Raw genomic sequence first — 24379 nt, forward strand, 5'->3', positions numbered from 1 at the left:
TCTTTTCCTCCCGTTCGCAGCAGATTCTGAAACAGAAAAATGACTGAGTCACCGCCAATCCCGGAGTCCAGATATTTCAGAAATCCCAGTTCCTGTTTCTGCAGAATTCATTGTTCTTGTGCACATAGATCTTTTCTCCTTCTCCATTTTCCTTTCCACAAAGGAAAACAGCAGCGCCTTTGGCACTGCTTCAGAGTTTACCAGAAAAAAAAAAATACATGCTTGTGTAGAACTCTTAGCCTTTGGCATTCATGATTTTCTTGAGCTTGTTCTCTGTACCCAAATGAAATGACTCTACTGTATGTCACTCCATCTATGCCATTTCCGTAAATGCTACTCCTTATCATGTATGTTTAAAGTCCTGTGTGCCTTTCACCCACACTCTTCAATTCATGTCCACCGGAGGCTTGGGGATCAGTTTGAAGTCTTAAGCTCCTCTGTTTTGATGAACTGTGTGCAATAATTATTGATCCAGCTGTTTATAAGGAGGGAGATGTGCTACTCCTTTGCAGAACCCCGATTTGGCTCTTTGAGTGAAGACCAACTCCTTGGACGGACACTCAGCTCTTGGCCAGCATTGGTCCTGCCCAGATGGATGGTTTTGCAATTACCCACACCTCCCAGCAGCCGTTTCTTCATTACTGAAAGCTGCCCCCAATTGTCCCAAAAACCGAATTCAATCTGCAGTTCCCCCAGTAACGTGCTGTGATTCATTTGGGGACAAATCTGGATTGAACTGAGTCCAAGTGTCTCTTTTGTGAGACAGAAGGGAAGTATAAGTAGATACTATAGTCACCCAGATGAGTCAGCCAGGAATTCACAAAGTGATTCATAAATCGTTATAAAGACCACCAAAGTCTACTAAAATGGAGCGCTGTCTGGCTGTACAAAGTGCAGTATTATCATTGGGCTGGTTTGGGTTTTGTTTTTTTTTTTTAAACGTTAAATCAGATGTGAAATACTTAAAACTGCTTTTCATTTTAGACTTTGAATAGGATTTCTTTTTCTTCCCCTCCCCCCGTGGTGGACCAACGGCAAGCCACTTTTCAATGATTAGTTTTCACAGATGAATTTTAAAACCCCAACAGATGATACCCTACAATTTCTTAGGGGGAAAGTCTTTGCAAAAATTCATCGTAGGCCTGTTTGTATCCATTAGTTCTACTACCTAGCAGCAATTCAATAATATTTTTGTGTAGATACAGCGAAACTAGCCGCTCACGTATGTTCCCCGTTCTCTGTTAAGTCTACATGCCCCATTGGAAAAGAAAGGGGTGGGTGAACTGTCCAAACCACCTACCAGTCAGTGCTTAATCTAACTGATCTGGTAATACACGAGTCTCTTCTGTACACAGTGTGATTGGCTAGAACCATTGTGAATACAGCACACGCTAATGGCATGAAGAAATGTGGGACATGGGTGTGGCTTGCAGCACATCATTAGTAAATTTTGTTTTCAAATATATCTGAAAGCTGATACACAATGGTCTAGGCTTCTAGACAAGGAAAGAAGTCCTAACCAAAAGGAGCTGTCCATCGGAAAGATTGGTGCCTGACCAACTCGGGCACAACGACCTCGCTCCGGTTGAACAGGTTTGCTAAAACCACGGAGCAACACTTTTAATGTCAGCTCTTTTTACGTCTGTGTTACTGACACACTTTGTACTGTGTAATGCACCTCGTATTCCTCTCTTGACCCTACCCCACTGGCTTGGTTTGAATAGCAAGAGAGAAGTTGGTTATGACTTGCTGTAAGGGAAGGATGTGTGGAAAAGTAGATTGCCAAGGCACGGAAGTCCCTTTAGCATTCTTGACCGCTTTTATTTTCCTCCAGAAACAGTACCCAGATCCCCTCCACCTGGGATGTTCCATCATGGTACTAACATGTTAAGTCAGCACCAAGAAGTTAGACCCTTACAGGCTGCGAAGCTCACTACACCTGGGAACTGGAAAAGGACCCAGATGAGTCGGTGTTAGTTTCCATACTGGAATTGCCAAGCGAGAAAAGGTCTCCTGAGATTGATGTTTTCATTCTGAGCCTTCCTTAAGTGTTCTGATGTAGTAATAAAAGCGGCGGTGCTGCGTCCCCGGCACCGGGCCGCACACATGGCTAGCTTATGCCCCCAAATAATTACACAGAAACTGTATTCTTTTAAACACTGCCTGGCCCATTAGTTCCGGCCTCTTATTGGCTAGCTCTTACATCTTGATCTAACCCATTTCTAATATTCTGTGTAGTACCACGAGCTGGCTTACCAGGGAGGATCTTAACCTGCGTCTGTCTGGAGTGGGAGAATCATGGTGTCTCCTTACTCGGCTTCTTTCTCCCAGCATTCTGTCTGTTTACTCCACCCACCTAAGGGCTGGCCTATAAATGGGCCAAGGCAGTTTCTTTATTAAATGAAAGTAACTCCTCCATCATTCTGACATAGCACCAGGACTATAATCTTGGACGTTTGTAGACCCGGGGTCACCACAAACAAATACCCCGGATGCCCTACATGGACACTATTGAGATCAACCATCCATTTTCTAAGCACGCACTGATCACCTGAAAGCTGTCAGATGTTCTTAACCTTAACTTTTAGGATATCCTGGACTTGCGAATGTGCACTACAGCACACCATCGTTCCATATCTGCTGTAGCTTCTTCTCTGTTACACTCACCTACTTAGTCATAGGTGTGCTTGCTTGCTTCCTTTCAGTAAGTTCCTGAAATACAGAGAACTGCCTCTGCAGTTTCTCTGCCCGATAGCAGCTATCCACTCAGCCAATGGCCAGTATATATCTCCCGAATGAAAAGAAAGTTAGAATGATCTCATACTTTTCACTTCTGAGGGGAACTGGACTGTCTTTGTCTTACGCTTGCTGGGGGAATCGGGAGATTTACTCATCTATAAGAGAACAACAGAGTCCAAACCTGTGTGCTCTGACTGCTGAGCCGTTTGTCCTTCTGCACCTCCTCATTCTCCATCCTTTCCCCCAATTAACTGTGCTACTTCCACTTGGGACTTACTGCCTTATGGTAGTCTGGCATTCGCGGCTGCATCTTGAGGAATGGTGACCTCCCTGTGCTGGCCTGCCCACTGCCACATGGTGAGCCTGATGGCAGGGGGAGGCAGGAAAGGGAGGTACTGAAAGGAAGAAGCGTGGCCAGGTGATCAGCTCTTTTCTGAAGTGTACATAAATATTTGCCGGAACCAGTTAAGTACCCCTTCTGCCGGAGGCTCATTTATGAGGCTTTAAAAACCCCTTCCTTGCCTCCTTTTCTTGGCAAACCATTGCTCACCAGAAGGTCATCCCAGCTCCCCCACCAAGTGAGTGGAAATGGTTGACTCAGTTCTGGTTTGCTTCTGTGCGCTCTGTTTCTGGTAAGCAGGGACTTTCCCCTAGTCTGTTAGGTGCCTGCTTGTTCAGTAGCTGTCTTTTGAGGTCCTGCGACTCTCAGCTGCTGTGGAAGGAAATCTATGAAATGATGATTGCAGATCAGCTGGGGTCACAGAGATGAGCGTTAGACAGGGTGCCAGAGGATCTTTCTTCTGCCTCTTGGACCCACTGTAACTCAAGTTAGGTAGGTGAAGCTGCCTTGGCCCGACATATGTGAGAGATGAAATACTCCTCGGAAGAGATCGTTTCTACATCGTCATCATCACATAAATCATGGCCGCCGCTGTTGCTGTCATCATCCTCACTTAGAAACTGGGATAGGGAGGGCTTCCTTCCCTGCAACCACAACAGGAAAGGTAATTGCAACTCAACAAGCTTCAGCATCCTTTCTCATCTTCTATTGGTTTCTTTTGTATGAAGTTGTCTAGAGCTACTGGATTTCTTGGGTTCTGTGGCTTATTGAGTCAAATGTGTAACATCTGTCTTTCTTGGTGTCTGTTGTTTTCAGATGTATCAGAGGCTCTTGCCTCTAATTGTAGGATTTTGTTTTCATTCCCACGTTCCTCTTCTGCCCTTAACCTGATTTCAGTTTGCTCTTCTGCTCTGCCATGAGCTGGTTAGCAAACAACTGAGTACATATAAATTAACAGAGGCCGTGATTTTATTCTTTAGTTTAAACACTGTGTGATACGAGAACACAGCCCACAGAGTCATCTAAGCAGGGCTCGTAGGAGCTCACAGAGACTGAAGTGAGAGTCACAGACCCTGAATGTGTCTGAGCTCGGTCCTCTACATGTACATACATTGTGGTTGCTAGCTTCCTGTTCTTGTGGGACTCCTAACAGTGGGAGTGGAGAGTGTCTGGCTCCTTTGCTTGCTCTTGGGACCCTTTTCCTCCTAGCAGTCGGCCTCATCTAGCCTTGACATGAGGGTTTGTGCCTAGTCTTACTGTGACTTATTTCATGTTTGTTCAGCTGATACCCATGAGGCCTGCTCTTTTTTAAAGGGAAATGGAGGAGGAGTAGGTCTGCGGGAGAGGGCAGGTAAAAAGCTGGGAAGAGTCAAGAGAGCAGAAACTGTGATTGGGATATTATATATGAGAGAAAAAGAAAAAAATACTATGTGGTGTTTTTAGGCAGAAATAAAACTGATTCTAAAAATTCATGAATTAAAAATAACAATGTCTTTTAATTGATTCTTGTAAATGTGTATAAATTGATTCTGGGCTTGAAAAACATTTTTATTTATAAATAGATTTCTTGTGCTGGAATTTTAATTTATTGATTCTTGTTTCCTTATTTCTGGCAGTTGTCTAAAAATATGATCACATGATCACTTTTTTTTCCTTTTGTTTTTCGACCGTTTTTTGAGACAAGGTTTCTCTGTGTAGCCTTGACTCTTCTGGAACTTGCTCTGTAGATCAGGCTGGACTCAAATTAACAGAACTCCACCTGTCTCTGTCTCTACCTGCCTCTAAGTTTTGAAATAATGCTAAAACCTTGGTACATTTTTTTTATTTATCCTTACCAGGATTAAATAATATGTAATAGCCAAGAAAATATATCCAGGAACTTGTATGAATAGGTAAGAATAATTTGGAATGAGGTCATATTTATATAAAACCATACAATAGAGAATCTACATGTAGAATAATATACTCTACCTATAGATGACTCAAAATATTTTAATAAATTATACCCTTGTATTTTTGTAGTTTTCATTTCCTAGTTAATAATCATAATTTAGCCTTTGACCCCGTCATTGCGAATGATAAAACATTAGATGTGTACTTGGAAGGACTTTGGACTTCCTTTACATTCTTTGTACACCATTTCTCCTCCTTACTAACCCAGCTAATGTGATTCAGATTGATCACCTTGTTTGGGGGTAGGATATGCCCTCTGATTGTACCAAGGTCCCCAAAGAGTCCCAACTTGACTCTCCACTCATTGCTCTGCTCCTTCAGCCCCAGACTGAAAGAGGGTAGCAGAGGTACCAGAATGGACCTTTTAGCTTATGTCTTTTGTTCTCAAACGAAGAAGTAAACAAGAGACAAATCTTAATTATTTTCCCAAACAAAGTTGAACCATCAGTGTGATTACATGATAATGATAATGGTCACACCTCGTTCTTCAGTTCCCTCCCCTCTCCCACCCCAAGAGCCATAAGAATAGGGGCTTCCAGGATTGGGTGCCAGTGTGGGCTCCATCTATCCCCAGAGTCGGTGATTCCATAATTGCTCATTCCTCTCCTACAAGCTCAGAGTAACTTCGGAGACACAATAAGGACATGTTCCCCAGAAAATAGCCTCCATATGGGGAATCCTGGCTTACGTGGTTTACTAGATATTCTCAGGCCAGAGCCAGGATTTGCTTGCTGTGTTTTCTCCCAGGGCCACTTAGCATAGAGTCTTCTGGATAATACCAGCTAAGAAGATGTGCTTAGAAAAGGGCACATTTGCCAGCACGGGACATGCGGCTGCCCTTCTCCGTCCTTAGAAAAACCTCAGAGACCACCAGTCCATAGGCATCCTGTAACATCTGCTTTGCCTAGGTGCTCTGACCTCTTTGCTTTGAGGCCCTATCTTCCTCTTGGCTCCTCTGCAACCCGAGATGGTCTCCTTACCCCTCACAAATGAAATACAGAGCAAATATGGCACATTGTCTCATGCTCTTACTGCTACAGCAGAAATGTCGAGGCGCTGCCCTCTAAGATACTCTGCTTCAGGACCCTTTGAATTGCTTTGTGAACTTGGCTAATGCACCTTGCCTTTTGCTCAGGTGACCCAGGCTTGTGGAGTCATTCGTTCCTAGAAAACGACTAATGTCACAGGCAATGACCTGTGTTTCCTAGTGCAAGATAAAGATATTCTTCCTGCATAGTGTAAACAGGCACCAATTAAATGTTTTTGTGTTAGTGAACTTTGGAGAGAAGAGGTTAAACACTTTATTGCTAGCATATCTTTACCCAAAATTATTCCGTTGCTTATTCTCCTGGCGTTGGAAGACCCTCAGCTTCTTTCTCTACCAACTGAACCAACACACACATTCAGCATCTTGTTGATTTCTCCGTGAACATTCCCAACTGCAAGGCTGTTCTCAGAAGTCTACATTCCTTCTCTGTTAAGACAATAAAGGTCATTCTAAATCTATGACTTAGACCCTCAGAACAAGAAGATAAATACACAGTTGTGCAAGGTCACTTGGTGATTTTTTTTTTATTGTTTAAATATCAGTGTATCTCCTTTCAGAAACCAGTACTCTTGGACTTGGGGCTAGTACAGCCCTCAGAGTAGAGGGGTAGAGTGCTTGCCTAGCATGCACAAGGCATTGGGTTCAACAAAACCAAAAACCCCACCAATTTTGTGATTGTTCCACATTAAGACAAGGAATGCTGTACGTTGCATTCCCTCTACACCATCAGGAATGTTCTTCGCCCAGCACAGAACCCAAGCAGACCTCTCAGGTTCTGGGTTTCAAGGCACATTTGACCTTTGAGGTTGAAGTTAATTTACTCTTGGCAAGAAAGAATGCATTGTTTAAGGAGACTCCAGTTAGAGAGGGTCAAAATAAGGACCCATAACACTTCTTGGACCTCAGATACGCCTTATAAAACAAAATGTTTATGAGCTAAGTGTAAATGACTCAGAAACATACGAATCGAATTTCCCCTAAAATGTGAGTGGATTTTAAAATTAGCAGGAAAAGGGCCTGGCAATAGATGTGCTTTGAATTTCACAAAACCCAGAGGATTTGAAATGCAGTTTAAGAAGCTTGACAAACCCAAACTGTGACTAAGGTTTTCTTTGTTGGTGTCTTTTCTTCTCTCTGTCTCAGGGAAGAACTCAGTGGTGGGAAGAGAGAGGGGTTATGAAGGGTTTTGAAAGAGCACATTGTCACCCTTAGGTCGGGCCAGAATGGGGACGTAGAAAGCTTTGGAGAGTTGGTCATGCTGCCTTTTGGAATTGTTTTCCCAGGTTCGCACCTCCGACTCCATCTCCTCAGCACTTGAGCCCAGGAAGAGGCCCAGCTCCTCCGTCACTGCTGCAGAGAGCGCAGCCTCCCCACACCCAGCAGCCACCAGGCTCACTCCTGAAGTCCTACCAGCCAGAAACAAACCCTGCTTTTCAGTCGAATGGTATCCACGTCCATGGTAAGCAGGGGCTGGCAGCCCTTTGAGTTTTGAAAGGGAGTGTTTTGCTGTCGCCTTTTATCCTAGTGACGAGCTGCAGGTCTCAGATGTTCTGTTTTACATCAGACCTGAGCCTATAGACCCCCCCCCCCCCGCCACACTTATTAGTACACTCATAGGCACGAAACCCCATAGTATTTTCCCAAAATGAACTGACTTGTCACACCTATAGTATTCTGTTCAAGACAATCATTTGTGTTCCTAGTGTTGGGACACCTTAAGGGCAGGCAATAGCAATAGCACCGTGCTTCTGAATGATCAGGAGACTGTGTGAAAGGGAACCCCAAGAGCCCTGCTGTCCATATCTGTCATCTCCTTCCCATAGGCCAGGTCGACACCTGATCCCCAGCCGGGCTACGCCACTGGCTTTGAACTGACTGTGTCTCACCTGTGTTTCTTTGGTAGATCTTCCATTCTCTCCATCTTGTAGCTTATCTGAATAAAACATATCTTCTTTATTAATACATAAGCTTGCTTCTGAGGCCAGAGTCATCTGACCCATCATCAGATCTTTTAGGAAGCTCAACACATTTCTTCATATATAGTAGTGGCTATAGATATTCATGTAGGAAGAAAAGAACAGAAGGAAATGAGAAATCACAGAGGTTTTCAGTCTGGGGTGGTGTTGTGTTCAACAAGGACCACATTTGGAGAACTGAGTCTGCTTCAGTTTCTTTTCTTTATTTAAACTCATTTTGTCAGTTGAAGAACGTAATGCTAGTGGACTTCCACAGAGAACTGCAATACCAAACCATACAGACTCCAGCTGTCAAATCCTTCTATTTCCTGTTGTCAGAATTCTCTGTAAGCAAAAATGATACTGTCCATTGAGACGCCTTCGGATGATTCTACAAGTGAGCCTTTCATCTTTGTCCTCTCACCGATAAAACATATTTATATGGCTTATCACTTGGAATTAATAGATGGTGTCCCAAGCCACGCCAGTGTTTACTCTGAGTGTGTGGTCCATACATAGCAGGCTTCAACAGTGCTGTGATGCTGAACTTGAACAGGAGCCGCAAAGCAGAGCCCTGAGCAGCAGGGAGGAGACAAGAAGATGACAGTGGTCATCTGTAACAACGGTGGACATTGGAAAGTCAGCCTCCCTGGCTGAGTCAAAGCTCCATCATCTTACACACTCCCTACTGGTCCACTGCTTCCCAGCGAAGCTCAGGCTCTCAGTTCAGTGGGAGCTTTTGCTTTCTACTTACTTATGAACATTTTCTCATACTTCAGTTACACCAGGAAATGGTTTTGTAAGCGCCTGCTGCATGTGCCCGAGGTAAGTTGTATAAGAAAGAACAAATGAGTTCTCTTCCTGGCCAGCAGCTTGTCTGATGAAAGGAGACCCAAGGCCGTGGTCTGGAAAGCACCCTCTAGAAGAGAGGTGGGTGGCGTGGTGTGGGCTCTGTGGAAGTCAGAGTTGGTCACCTTCATGAAGCACTGTTTAGATGTTCCTATTTTAATGCTGCCAAAATCTGGGCCTATCTCTCAGTCAGTGGCACCCGATGCCGGTAGCAGTCCCTCTTTCTGGTCGTATAAAGACTAACAGAGCAATCCACAGGCAGCGTTGTCCTAGGTCAATGAAATGCAGTAGGCCCTGCTTTGGTTACAGTTGTGAAACCCACTTTTAAAACCTTAAAAAAATTAACCTACGTGTAGAAAAATGAACTGGAAAGAAATTCAGTTAAAATGCTGATGGTTTGCTTTTAATCAGGCTAATGCTTTGTGCTGTCCCCTGCCGCCCCTTTAGTTTCTGTTCTCACAAAACTTTGTGAGTGGGTGTGAAGGAGGCCAGTTTGGGAATCCCGTTAGCTCTAAACTCCACATGCACGGGCAGGTTCTTGTGCCTGGGTTCCTGGTCCCTGATGGGGACACTGTCACCTCTCCTCTTGCATCACTTGGTACAGGAAGCTGATGAGAAAAGCACCAGGCGCAGGCACGGGGCTCACTTCATCTCATCTCTTCCTTCTCCTTCCCTGTTCGTTATTAGGCGCAGGCGCGGGGCTCACTTCATCTCATCTCTTCCTTCTCCTTCCCTGTTCGTTATTAGGCGCAGAGAACAAGGATCATGTTTGTGGCCCCAGAGTAAGCATAACACTTGGTGCAAAGTAGGCATTTAATAAGTATTTACTGGGTCAGTAATTGTCATTTGCTCATTCAACAAGTGAATAATGAACCAAGAGGACCTGGGGAGCATGCTCCGTGGTGCTCTGGCAAAATACTCTTCCTCTACATTTTTCCTTTGAAAGATAAATAATGAATATATTTTCAGCTTGAAAATGTCAAGCTTTTCTTTTTTTAAAATAAAGCTTCCTCTTTCTTAATTGTTAAAAATCTTCTATAGCCAATGACAAAGAGAAGCCATAAATTAGGTTCAGAGTAGAGGTAGGGAAAGTGAGAATTCATGACAGGTTCCAGAGAGATGGCCACGGGGTTCCAGTGATGAGATTACAAAGAAGCTTCCTGTGCTTTAACCATCTGATGAAGGGACATGGGCATAGATGCAGTTCTAGGCCCCTTTCAGCTGGTCCTAAAACTTTCTGAGTGCCAGCATTTCTCACCAACCGTCCTTAGATGAGGGCAAAATGTATATGCTGGTTTTTCAGGGGTGAGTGACCCTCTTTACCCAGGTGCCCTTACCAGCTGCAGCCGTCCCTGTTGTTGGTCACCGTTACTAGGTGAAGTCACACGGGATCCTGGTGGCAGAGAATCTCATCCTCCACTAAAGCTCAGTGGCCACAGCGCGAGCCTTCATGTCTTCTTTGAAGATGCTCATGGCTTTCAAGAGCACCACAGCCCGTCTCCTCTGTCTGACCTGCAGCAGGGGGAGAGGTTAGGGAGAGATGCCGTCCCTCCGTCTGCAGAAATGGGAGCTGAGACATAGAAAGATATAAAATGTCTAGGCATCACTACCCTGGCACACTTCCAAATGGAATTCGTGTTCAAGGTGATGCCAAGTCAAAGGCACACCAAAAGAAACAAGAGTTTGCAATTCCCTGTGGGAAAATGCGGTGCCTCTTCTGACATGATGTTGTCTTTCCTGGAACTTAGAAGGTCAGAGTTCAAAGGGGCTCTGGTCTTCCTGATGAGGAAGAAGAGAAGAAGATCCTCTGAGCTTTGTTAATTATCTGCTAATTGGTACTGAACTAGGCGTTGTGTGTTGATCTTGTACTTTCATTAAGCGAAGGATACACTTGTCAGGATTAACACCAACACCCAGCATTCTTTCACATGCCCTCAGTGTGGTTTTATTGACACCTACCCCACCCATCAGATTGCCTTTATTAGTAAAGAGAATGCAATGTCCTTCCTACTTAATGTGGATAGACTTTTCCAGCCTCTGTTTGGGCGATATCTCTAAGGCAACTTCTTAGTACACTTGATCTTTTCTTTCAGATGTCAACATAAGGACACTCTTTCCAACCTTGTAAGCTTGTTCTTTGGCCTTTTCTTTCTTGTCAGGGTAATTCTCTTGCCCAGGCAAGCTTCAGAATTTTGCTTGGATTAGTTGCCAGAGAGTTGATATTTGTACATTTTGTTATGGTACTTACTAATGGATAATTTCTTTTTAAACTCCCTATTCACTGCTGATTGTTCAAATGCCATGGGAATTCCTAAAAGAACGTTTTCACAGTCTTCCTGCCTCTGGACACATCAAAGAGAGGCCAAGTTCAGTTCAACGGGTGTTTGTTGGTCACCCTCGAAGTACCAGGCAACGAGAATGCCATTTAACAACTGCCATACTGCAGTAGTTAAAAGGGGCAAAAGGAACAAGCTGCCTTGCAAGGAAGATGCTACCAAAGGGTTTATAGAGGTGGAGTGTGCAGAGAAGAGTGACACTGGGAGATGGTTTCCTGCTGGGTGCGGAGGTTAGGCCCCGAGTGGAGGAGAGGTTGGGGGAGAACAAGGTGGGCTCAGAAAGAAACAACGTGTCACACTCAATGCAGTCGCACTGATGTTTTACAAACATCGTATAGAGATGTGTGCAGAGGGTGGCCCAGGGTAGGCAGAAACATCAAGCTCTCGCTGTCGGAGTCAGATTGTGTTGTTTGGAAAACTCAGTGGCTGAAAGGGAGATGGCCACTCTCAGATCCAACTGGGAAGTTAAAGGAGTGGTAGGAGAATCAGTGTGGTGTTGTGTGTGTTCACAATCTTTCTGAAGAAAGGAAGGAGGGAATAGCAAAGAAGAAATGGAAACACACTCAGCCTAGGTGCTACAGTGGGCAAAAGCGCTTTTAGTTTTGTCTTAATAAAATTATAAATGAGCGCAGCTATAGGGGTTTCCTGCTCAAGAGAAGTCTTGCATGGGGTTTAGCTTCTGTCCCTCCCTTTCACACACTTGACATGGAGTTCCTGTAGGCCGCATGCCCTACTCCTTTGTGTTTTCTGCCCTCTCTCCTGTGTGTGTGCATGTGTGTACATACACATGTATACATAAACATGTATGTGCCTATATGGATGTTGCTGTGGGCATGTGCACATGTGTTTGTGGATATGTGTGCACATAGAATCAGGACAATGCCGGGCTTCTTCTTTGATCATGCTCCACATTACTTTTTGAGACAGGGAGTCTCACAAAACCCAGAGCTCACCCGTTGCTAGACTAGCGAGCTAATAATTTCCAGGGACCTAATTGCTTCCATACCACACAGCAGTGAGGATGCAGATGTGCACATCAGCACCTTTATTTTTTAATGTGGATGTCAGGGATCCAAATTTGGGTCCTCATGCTTGTATAACAAATATTTTACCAATTGAGCTATCGACTCCGCCCATTTTGTGAATTTTTGATAGCCACTCCGAAGTCTCTAGCCACACTGGACTAGGTTTCCAGCTTATTCTTCCATGGTGTGTTACTGCTGTTTTTTGTATTTGAATGTTCTGGTCAGTACTGGCTTCCTGAAGACCCAAATATTTCACATCAGCATCTGTGCAGAGTGAGAGAGCTTCCAGGGGTAGTAGCAACAGCTGGGTACAAATTTATCGTTTCTTCCTAAGATGACCACTATAGCAGCATGTGAGGTAGAGGGACAGCTTAGTTGAGTCAACAGTGTCCTGTTCTACCATCTTCTACTTTGTCACTTTGAATGAGGGCTCTCCCATCATCCTGGTCACCATAGGAACGCTGATATTCTACGTCATATGCCGGCTTTAGGCAGAGAAGACTGAACAAATGTAGTACATACATAACCACCCTCAAATGCAAAGCTGAGGTTATTGGATGGATGGACAGACACATACCCCACACACACATGTTGTGCAATCTGCCTTCCATTCTCTTCATTCCCTAATCTGTAAAACAGGCAATGCTACCTATTTTGGAAATCAGTCCCTCTTTCTAGGTCTCTGCCCAGATTTTTGCCTATCTCCTCTGATCTCTTGGGTGCCTCTCAGGCTTGCACTGTTTGCTCTTACTTTTCACTCCTTTGGAGTTTCCAGTTGCCAGCATCCCATCATCCATGGTCCAGTTATTCAGTTTCATTAGGAAAACACCATGAGGCTGTTTTATGCCAGCACAGTAGCAGTGGGAAGTAGGAGCCCTTCCTTTTGGTCTCAGCCCCTGTGGTTTATAAGCTTGTCTTTTTCATGATTTAAAAAATAGGCCCTGCCTGTGGGCCCCCAGAGAAGTGAGCCAGACAGTGTCCAGACAATGGTGGCATTTTCCCACCTCAGTATGAATCTCTAAGCTTGTCAACTCAGTTCAGATTGACTGCATGGGGAAACAAAGGGTTTCCATCTACCAACAGGCCTCAAAGAACAAAACACATTATGAACGGTTTATGCTGACCAACACATCTTCCCAGCTCTGGACATCACAGTACACTCGATGTCAATGTGAGTGTTGTTGTGGCAGGTAGGAGTTCCGTTCATCTCTTCTTTTGTGGCCATTTTCTGATCACAGTTGCTCATTGGCCCTTTCCGTGAAGGGTTCTTTGGTGGTACCGCCATGCCTGATCTCATTGCTAAGGATTTAGAATGGTAAATCTTTAAAGCTTTAAGTGTTTTTAGAAAAACAGTAAGCATACTCCCCCTCTATGGGAAATTTAGCCACAACTGCATGTGTGAAGGTACAAGAGAGGAAAGTCTAGTAATTGTGTTGCTCAAGTGGAGTGTGAGCATGTCCTAACTCTGACATCTCAGGAAGACACATCTAACTGATTAGAAATCAAATGTCATCGACTTCACTGAGAAACAGGCGAGATATTTACAAAAGAAATGAGCCGGTGAGTATTCTCGATGCCACTCAGATGTTATCAGCAGCCATAATCAGGCATCCTTTTCAGTGTCAGCTTGGGTATTATTAAGGCCTGAACAGTACCAAGGATTGATGATTGAGTCACAGAAATCCTTAATTACTCTCATGTACTTAATTACTGCACAATTACCCAAGAACAGTTTTACATAAGTAGTACTTGATAAGTTCTGACAGTGTGCTAATTCTACAAAAACAAAAGTTAAATTTAGGTGTGTATGTGTTGGCTCAGTCAGCATTTCAACAGCGCCTGCTTTGCGGGAAGAAATGTAAGGTGGTCTTCTTGAGTCAGAATTGCTGCCTGGGTGATAGATTATGGAACTGAACAGTGAGGAACATATGTCGGTAACATGAATGCTTGAAGCATCGCCACACAGAATTTGATGTGTGAGCACACACCTGACCACATAGACTAAACCTACCAGAATCATGCTATGTTTGGTCAATAACAGTACTAAGGTGACTAACGCCCTAAATTCTGAGTTTACTCAAGACAGAGAGCATATCTCCCCTTGGTGCTTTTTATAGAATAAGTACTTAACAAATCATTTGTAATAAATATGAATGAATAAAAGACAAGGAAAAGAAGGCCCCTCTATTAGAGGAGCTAGCTTTGGCAAACTCGTGCCCCACAGGCAGCCATAATGGTTCTCACACACATTCTGTGTGCTGTCATCTTTTGAACTCATTCCACTATTAATGGCCCGTTTTTAAAATTAATATCCTGCTTTTCTAGCCTGTCTCTTCAGTTTATATCCATGCATGCTTGTGTGTTTACAGCAGCACACGATTTCCTGACGGACATTCTCAGGAAATGCTTCCGGAAAAAGCTTTCTGGATTGACATGTAAACATTTTGGGGATAGCTAGGGGCTTCCACAGATGTCTTTCTGAGGCTGCCCCAGGTTTAAACTCCAACCAGTGGACATGACTGTCCTGTGACTTCACAGTGGGTGTCCGTCTGTCCAGAAAAGCTGAGCTGCGTGCTTTACTTTTTCCTTTAGTTAGCGAGTGACTGAACGTCTTTTCATGTCTCCGTTGATCACCCAGGGAAGTGTTACTAATAGGGAGTCAGAGACAGGGCCGGTAACTTGGGCTTCTCCATCATTCTCGCTGCCCGCCTGCTCGTTCACCCAGCAGTGAAGCTGTGTCCCTGGCAGTGAGGCACCTTATTTTCATTGACTTTTTTCTTTCTTCCATTCCTTTTGTTTTTTTTTTCTAATTGTAACTCAAAAGTTTATTGAAGTGAAGGAAATATCTAGAGAAAATTTCCCATTTCATCAGCTATTGTGACTCTCCATCACAAAATTTAAAAGTGCCTGTGGTAAGTGGCCTATATGAAGTGGTTTTTCATTATTCTGAGGAAGTAATAACAGGTTTTCAGAAGGAAATATTCTCTCTTATAGTTTAAACTCATGAAATTTGGCCTCTAGTGAATAGAATTTTGAAGGAAAAAAAAGGATTTTTTCCCCCTTATATAACCCTATTTTCAGGGCTCTGCTGAACTTCAGAAAGATGGACGTGTTAATGGTAATCTACAATCCTTTGATTTTAGCTGGAATTGTCTTTTATACATATGATAAACAATTCATAGTTTAGAACAAAAAAGTGAAGAGCTGTGGACAGAGGCCCCTTAAAGGGAAAAATGAAAATGCACACATCAGGAATATCCGAGGTACTGGTAATGAGGTCACTGTGCTAATAAAATAGAAAACCAAACACTAACCTGGGAGTGGCTTGGTCTGACCCCTTCCAGCTCCTTTCCGCTCAGCACTGTGTTGCAAAACCATCCTAGATGCCTTAGAATTTCTTGTTGGTTTACTTACAATTGGGAGGACTCTTGGATTGTGGTAATTTTTCTTCTCTAATCTAACCAAACCGTTCTGACTCAGCCCTCCATTTAATTCTTTTGCAAGGCCTTTGAGCACTGTCCCCCAGAAGTCACAGTGCCGGGGAAGTGGAACATTTAGACATGTCTGCGCGATCCTTTGAGTGTAACCACCAGCTGCTCCCTCTCTGCGTTGCCTCACCAAGCCCAACCTCATATCACACATCCAAAGCAAGTTCTCAGATTTCTCATCATTATGGTGATATGACTCGGGAACTCTGAATCCGTCCCATAGTTACCCAAGGACCTTTGCATCTGTAGATCAGGCCCGATGTAGAAGTTTCTCAGCAAGAGTGTGTGGTGATACCTACATTTGTATTAACGCATCTGCTTAGAATTTACTCCTGTAGACTTCATTGCTTGTCAGGTTGCAGTTAACTCTGTAGAAACCGTTCTCCAAGTCAAGAACAATGGCACTGGGTTTTGATCCTACTGCACGTACTGGCTTTGTGGGAGCCTAGGCTGTTTGGATGCTCACCTTACTAGACCTGGAAGGAGGTGGGAGATCCTTGGACTTCCCACAGGGCAGGGAACCCTGACTGCTCTTCGGGCTGCTGAGGGAGGGGGAGTTGGCTGGGGGAGGGGAGGGAAATGGGAGGCGGTGATGGGGAGGAGGCAGAAATCTTTAATAAATAATAATAATAAAAAAACAACAAAGAAACCGTTCTCCATTATAAGCATGCGGCGGGGCGGTAGTATGTTGTCATCATCAGCTCTCCTACCCACTTTTGTTTCTGTCTTGGGGTTTAATGGTCTCTCTGGCATCCAGTGGAAAACAGTGATTCAGAGCAGCCAAACCATCCATGTTTTCTGTAAAGAGCCCACCCTAGTTAATTTTAACCGTCAGCTTGACACAGCCTAGAACCACCCGAGAAGGAATCTCCGGTAAAGGATTGTCCAGAGGAGATTTGTCTGTGGGGAAGTCTCAGTTATTAATTGGTGGAGGAGAGCCAAGCCCACACCGGTGCCACAACTCCTAGGCAGGCCATCTTGAGCTATATCAGAAAGCTAGCTGTAGGTGAACCTGCAAGTGAGCCTGCACGAAGCCTTGACTCTGTGGGTTCTGCTATACCTCCTGGGCTGTGAGTTTGTTCCCAGGACAGAGAGTGCTGCCTTAAGATTCCTTCTCTCACTTCCTTCAGTGATAAGCTGTGATGTGGAAGCATGCACCAAATAAACTCTTTCCTCCCCGCATTGATTTCGGTCAGTGTTGGAGCACAGCAGCGTGAGTCAAGCCAGAACAAAGACCGTCATATTTGCCTTGCCTTCATTGATCCTCCGCTTGAGAAAATGTCCATGATAGAAAGGGAAGTCACAGCATTTTCTCAAATACTGTCCCTTCGTGTGCAAGGGCCTTGAGTCCTAATCCTCCACCGCAGCTCTGTTGCTTCTTGCCTTCAATATTCTCACCAGAGGCTCCAGCCATGGTTCCACTCACTCATTCTCTGATTGATTCCATATAGCCATTTTCTGCTGTGTACCGGGTCCTACTCTGACTCCTAAACCTACATTAATATGAGAACAAAAACAACAAAAAAAAGATGAAGCACAAGTCCATGGCTCTTCTGAGTCTGTATTTATCTAAGGGGTATCTATTATGTACTATATTCGTCAACGATTGTGTTCCTTGACAATGTAAACAGACCTTGAGTTCAGTAGTCAGAGACTATTTCCTGTTCTCAGAATTATGTAATCTTTTTGTTCCCAGTAGGGCATTACACATTTCAAGATGCACATTATGAACTTAAATTAAAAAAGTCTGATGTGCAGTGGGATGGGACTAAGTAATAAAGGAAGGTCTCTGTCACCCCGATGTTGCCCATTAGAGTGGCATTCGGAAGATGTTAGCTCAGAGGGAAAGGTGGAGCAGGGGTGGTGGGTAGGCTTATGCACGAACAGTCAGTGTCTATAAGTTCTGAGAGTACCCAGAGTCAGCTTCTCTGGTGGCCATGGAAGAAGATGAGAAGGGTCCCAGGATCCAGGGACAGTTTGGAGGCGTCAGAATCAGAATCAGAGACTATCGACTCTCTCTGATTTCAGACCCATACAGACATTTTCCTGTACTCTTTCCCCTTAGTTAAGATTCCATGTTATTCTAAGATTGGAGGGCTGGATGTTTGTATAACCACAGATTTAGATTCCGAGAAACAGAAAGTCATCTGGTTAGTAATTCAGGTGGAACAGAGAGCTTTGTTTCCAGTTAGACAATAGAAATCTAGGTCACAAGATTATTATAGAGGCCACAGTAGGAACCTTGCATCATTCAGATAAGGTCCCACATTTTCACGTGGGCCAGGAACGGACGAAGGGCACTAGAGGAAGAAGCCAGGTAAATCATCCGACTGATACCTGCTAGCCATGTAATTCAGGCTCACTCAGGGCCCCAAGGCACAACAGAAAACATGGTCCAGCTCAAAGAATAAAGATGTCTCCCAGAAGAATTCTTCCTCATTTCAAATAGAACCCAGGCCCTTGAGACTGTGACTTCAAAAGTTTTAAGAAATTATTCCATGATGTTCTTAGAACTTTCCAATCATGTGTGAGATATTCCTCATTAAACTCAGGTTTCCAGGCCTTTTCCCAGCAGTCCTGTTTCTCTGGGGATTTCTTGGAGCCCAGGAACACAGAAGCTCTGCCGAGGTGACTCTTGTGCTTGGAGCATCCACTCTGAGAATCTCTGACCTTGTTCTCAAGTCGTCTGTTGAAAGAAGAGGGCCACTTGTAGGTTCCCGGCTGCTCAGCCCTGAAATAATCACACAGAAACTATATTAATTAAATCACTGCTTGGTCCATTTGCTCCAGCTTCTTATTGGCTAACTCTTACACATTAATTTAACCCATTTCTATTAATCTATATATCACCACGTGGCTGTGGCTTACTGGCTAAAGTTCCCCCATCTGTCTCCAGCGGGGCTGCATGGCGTCTCTCTGCCTCTGCCTCCTTTCTCCCAGCATTCTGTTTAGTTCTCCCCAACGCCTACCTAAGTTCTGCCCTATCAACAGGGAAGGCAGTTTCTTTATTCAACAGTGGTAGTTATAACATACAGAGGGAAATCCCATATCCCCCATGCCCTCACCATGTACTCCACCACGTCCAGGTGAGGAGGATTCACCTCTCCTTACAGTTATCATCTTCCTTCTCGCTGTCTGTCCATGGAGGCTGCAAACATGCAGCATGGCCTGAGTGCCTTAGAAAGCCAGTGTGGCCTTTGGGGAAAGACGGAAACAGACAAATGAATTAAACCTGCATTCTTTGCAGTACTTCTCGTGTGAGTCCCACTAAGCCAACAGTGCTTACGGTCCTGTGAAGAAGGAGCCTGACACCCGCGCGCATAGTGGCCCATGTGCTCCGACACCCGTATTGTTTATGAACTATGTGTCTGGCTTTTGATTAATTACTCTAACATGGCTATTTCTTTTTCAGTAAGCTGGGGACAATATAGTTTATCTGGAAGGCTGTGGTCAGCATAAAGATTGTCTGTATAAAACCCCTAAGTCTGGCTTGGCTTGAACCAACAAATACTAGATCCTTTGCTTCTTTAGAACAGTTGTCCAAATAGATGTCTTAACACTAAGCAAAATATTATTCGGTGATATCCGTGCATGGAAACTGCCATTGAAGTAGCTCTGAACTTAGTAGATGTTTATATAGTGCCTATTTTAGTTCTTTTGTTGATTTGTACTAATGTAAAGGCTAGACTAATAAATAATTCCAAATATTTGGCTATTTAGAAATATTAGTATAGTTGAAAGAGTTTCCTACTTTATTTGCATGATATCAAATGAATCAAATATCAGTTACAAAGTCTTCCACAGTCCCTCTGCATCTGTGCCATTTGTTTCAACTACCAAGTTCCATAGAAGAAATATCAAGTGTTTATGTATGTATGAAAGACTCGTTAAGGTGTTTTGATACTAAGGTATCTGACAGGAAATGAATGTGTATTCTCCCAGGCTGTTCTCTGAGCAAAACTTGAGTGTATGGAATCAGTCTGATAATACATGATCCCCAGACTATAAACTGATGGTCTTTTATGGGCTTCTTGTCTATTAATCCCCTCTTCTCGTTGGCCTTTATAATGTATTACAGAAAATACTCAAATGGGGAAGGTCACAGTTTCCTAAGAGAATCATAGTTATGATGAGAATGAAAAAAAAATGAGAAGAGCCAGGAAATGTGAAGATATCTCTCTTCTTTGTCCCTTCCTTTTGTCTTCTATTAATGTTGGTATTTTCAGAGATGACCTGTGATAGTCAGCTGTTGTCAACATGGCACAAACTAGGGACACCTGGGAAGAGGAAAGACAATTGAGGAATTGCCTACATCAGAATTTTTTTGATTGACTGCTAATTGATGGAGAAAGGCCCATTCCACATGGGTGGTACAATTCCTGGGTCAGTAGCCTTAGGTGATATAGAGGAAAGTAGCCAAGCAAGCCAGAGTAAGCAATCAGACAAGAAATGTCCCTATGTGGTCTCTGCTTCAGTTACAGCCTTGAGTTCCTGCCTTGCCTTCCTCAGTTATGAACTGTTACCTGAAAGTAGAAGATGAGATAATCCCTTTCCTCTCCATGCTGCCTTTTGTTTATGGTGTTTATCAGAGCAATAGAAAAGTAGCTAGAACATGGTTTTAATGTGGGTGAATGTGGAGACTCCTAATCTAACTTAGGGAGGACCCACCAGGGAGGACCCACTTGGCCAAAGGAAGCCCTTCATCTCCAGAGTGCAGAGACGGCTGTTTCAGCAAAGATCCTTCTTTCTTTTAGTGGCCTTTTTCCTCTTTCCTGTACTCAGCATCTCTGGGTGCAGCAAACTCTTCCCTGTTCTACCCTCTGACTCTGCATCCTAGTGCTGAGTGAAACTGAAGACAGAGATGATGCTCCATCTTTTGTGCAGAGGTGAGATCTGCAAGTGTCTGTTAAGTGAAATGATATTTAGAGAGAAAGACACTGGTATAGTTCCACCCATTACGCCATGGCTAAAGCGGCACAGATGTCCCGCCGTGCAAATGTTTACTGAGTGACAACAACTACTATAGCAGTTGCTATTCTAAGCTCTGTGGTCAAACAAATTGGGTGAGGTCCTTGACTTCATGGAACATTTTTTGGGGGACGGGGGGAGAGTATATATGTCGAGATAATAATAGAGAGATGCATGCACTTACCATTTCTTGGTTGTGAGCCATCTCTCCATCCCACGATTGTCGTTTTTTAAAGACTATTTCTTGAAACAGTTTTAGGTTAACAGTAAAATTATATGAAAAATAAAGGTTGTTTTCCAGTAAGTCCCTCTCCTTTTCCAGACTTGGTGGAAAGATACTTGAGTACTTCTCAAGGGCAGAAGGTCAAAGATCTCCAGAGTATCTACAATGAGCCATTAAGGTACTGGAGGAAAGAAATCCCAAGAGCCAAAGAGAATCGAGGTGTATATTTCTGCTTGCATATTCCTGTCTCTGGGACTCCAAGAGGACGACTCCCACTGACCCTCACTTGAGCTCAGCCATATCCCTACATTGGCAACAATCATGACTAAGGACAAAGATTCTACACTTCCTAAAGTAATCCACAAAATTACAGCCTGTGGAAAATAATGGGTCTTAAAGCTCATAAATATATATCCTTCTTCCTTTGAGGAAAAAAAAAACGAAGTGCTCAACAAGGCATTGCTGCTGCCGTGTCCCCCCATGGGGCTTTTCAACAGTGCTGGCAGGAGAGTCTCTTCACTGAGACTGGTCCTTAGTTGTGTGGGCAGAGGCTCCCTCTTAGCTCTACCATCCCAGGCAAGGTCAGGCAAAGGAACTATGTCAAAACTTCATGCTTTGTTGTTTGTTCTTCCTGTTGTATCCACTGCAGAAAAGAGAATAAGTCCTTTTCATCCCAGCATTGCTGTTGGAACGGTGAAGCAAGCAACCATTCTGCCCCGTCTGTTTGTAAATGAGGACATTTGCCTGAACTCTCTAGCACCTTCTCCCGAATCAGAGTTCAGTGGTACAAGAACTTAGCGTAACCAACACCGTGTATGGCATGACTCGACACCTTTGCAAGGTGCGAGCTGTCAATGGCATGAGTTTTCAACCACATGTGGTCATGTAAGTTGGGTAGCGGCTTCTCTGTTGGCACATCACCATCACCTGGTTCACAGAATGGATACCCCCCTGTGATGCTCCCACTCCCTATGTGCCTGGTGAGTTATGTTCAAATACAGTTCACATGAAGGATGTGTCGCAGACTGCTCTCAGCCACTCTTATTCTCCTGAAAAGCACGAACTCTACAGAACTGGTGAGCACCCTAGCTCAACCCGAAGCAGTACCCACTTCCTTAGGGGAGGGGGTGAGGCGACTGTTTTTCTTACATATTCGTGCTCTGGTTCCTTCCCACAAGACCGAAGTGCGAAATGTATAAGAAACAAATAGATGTAACAGCCTAATATACTTCCTGTCTTGAAAGTCAAGAGACTAGAATAATTTATCTGGCTTTTATTTCAACCCTTAGTCAACTCTGTGCTTTTCTTAATCAGGAACGTTGCTGAAACGTGGTTGGCTAAGCCTGGCAATCTGGACTGATCAAGTTTACACTGCCTAGTGTAGTACTGTGAACCATGTGTGGTTGTTTAACTGTGAGCTACAGTTTGAGTGCTCGATAACCACATGTAACTACTATGTGCATACAAACACCTACTATCCCTCCCTAAAGGAAGTTCCGGGGGGGGGGGGCAGCACTGCCCCGGCAACCCCCTCCTCCCTCCTGTAACTTCTCTTCCCCCTGGGAGGGAAGTAGACACCTAGCAGCACAAGGGGGACTGTGAACTCTTGGTCTCACTTGCCATCAAAGGACTTTAGGGACCCTACGTGGCAAGGTATGGAGAAAAGCTTTTAGGAATGAATTGTAGTGATGCATGAAGAAATTCACAGACTTTAGGGAATAAAATGGGATACAGATAATGTTATATATGTATATTAATAATTTTAGCCATCTTGCAGAGTAGTCAATTGTATGACATTTTTACATATATTATATGCCCTATACCTCCTCCCCACTCTTATGTGTATGTGCATGTATGTTTGTGTGCGTGTGTGTGTGTGTGTGTGTGTGTGTAATTCAAAGTTGTGAAGGCGTATATCTGGCCATTTCTCAACTATGTAAATAAAGACAATTTCATTTGTTGTTTATACCAGCTTACATTATTGTTATAATTAGCCCCCAATTTTTTAATAATTAGGAAAGCAAGTTTATTTTTCAAAAGGAAAATGAACTTGCCCAACTTGCGACAAGGAGGGATGAGTCTCCTTGATCTTTTACGTGCTGCACTTTAGATAAAATAAGGTTAATAATGTGTCTGCCCTCTCCCATTTTTGGAAGCGAAATAACTTGGGTAAGAAAGAGGGGTGGCATTTGTGACTGATGTCAGCTTGTGTGCGTTTCTGTGTCCTTGTCTATCATCAGTCCTAAAGGACAGGTACCATTTTCCTTTTCGTTGGTCTCTCCAGCTGTTCTTGACCCTGCAGCTGGTAACCATTACTAACTTGCTGACTGACAGGTTGGCTGCCCTTGCCATCACTCTTAGATTTTTATGCTCACAAAATGTGTTAACATCCTGCCTCCTTTTGCGTTGGGTCTGAGAAGTCCCGCTCTTTCCAAATTTGCTGTTTGAAAACCATCCACTGGAATACAGGAACTCTGTAAATGAGTTGGCCTTCCCCTAGGTTTGTATGTGTGACAAGATGCTAATGGAAATCTTTTTCTGATCGTGTTGTTTTTATAGAAATAGCACTGGGAAGAGAGACCATGTTAAAACTCTGTGATTTGACTTACCACCACCACCCAAGCAATGCATTTAGCATCTCTGTTTGGGCTCCCTGAAGAGGGTGGGGTACAGTTAATGAAGAGAGGTCTCCTTTCCCAGGTTAGCTATTAGAGTCATTAAACATGCTTGTAGGGACATTCTGGTTTTGACAGGTTCTCAAATCAGTCACAGTTCCCAGGCAGGAATCATAGACTCCATGACTCTCTCCTTCCTTAGGTCACACCTGGGAGATAAGGCACGGAAGCTGGTGTGGATTATCACTGGGCGTGTTTTTGCTACCTCACAAACCTTTTAAACTTCCGCACATCAAACACCAGAATACAGATGGAAGCATGCGACATTTCTGCTCCCTCTCAGAAACAGGAGGGAAGATAGGCAAAGGAATGAATTAGTTTTCACAAAAGGCCAGTGAGTGTCTCTGTCGTTGCACCTGAATGATTGATGTTCCTGTTTGGAGACTCGTGGGAGTTGGGTGAAAAATGTCTCCTCTTCCTGGAAGGGTAATGTTACACTAAGGAGTGATCCGAGGGGATTGATGGTTGACAAATTTGAAAAGAGCCAGCATGGAACTGTAGATAGCAGACCTCTGTTTTGTGCAGTAAGGAGACATTACATTCCAATAGAGCGCGGCAGTCATTTCTTCCTGAGGTGCCCATGCTACTTTCACATGCGCCTGACGTGGGGACCCAAAGTCACTATCTGTTAAAGGGATGACCCAAGCTGACAGATCCAATTTCTGATTCTTTCAAACCACTTAGACTTGTTGTTCTAGGTGAATGAGGAAGTCATGGTACATATTAGCTCACGCAGTGTCTGGCAACCATAGTTCATTTTTCCAGTGAGCGGATACTGGT

At 44.0% G+C, this 24379-nt stretch overlaps 1 protein-coding gene across 2 annotated transcripts in view; it reads left to right on the top strand.

Annotated features, from left to right (window-relative positions):
* Glis3 (GLIS family zinc finger 3) overlaps window positions 1–24379 on the top strand; it is a 430288-nt gene that overhangs the window by 398252 nt on the left and 7657 nt on the right. For both annotated transcript variants that reach the window (XM_057779622.1, XM_057779621.1), the window contains one exon: window positions 7364–7539. In XM_057779622.1, coding sequence (XP_057635605.1) covers window positions 7364–7539 — 176 coding nt within the window. The remainder of the gene's footprint in view (window positions 1–7363; window positions 7540–24379) is intronic.

The sequence above is a fragment of the Chionomys nivalis genome, chromosome 8, assembly GCF_950005125.1.
Source record: "Chionomys nivalis chromosome 8, mChiNiv1.1, whole genome shotgun sequence".
In the NCBI taxonomy this organism is placed as follows: Eukaryota; Metazoa; Chordata; class Mammalia; order Rodentia; family Cricetidae; genus Chionomys; species Chionomys nivalis.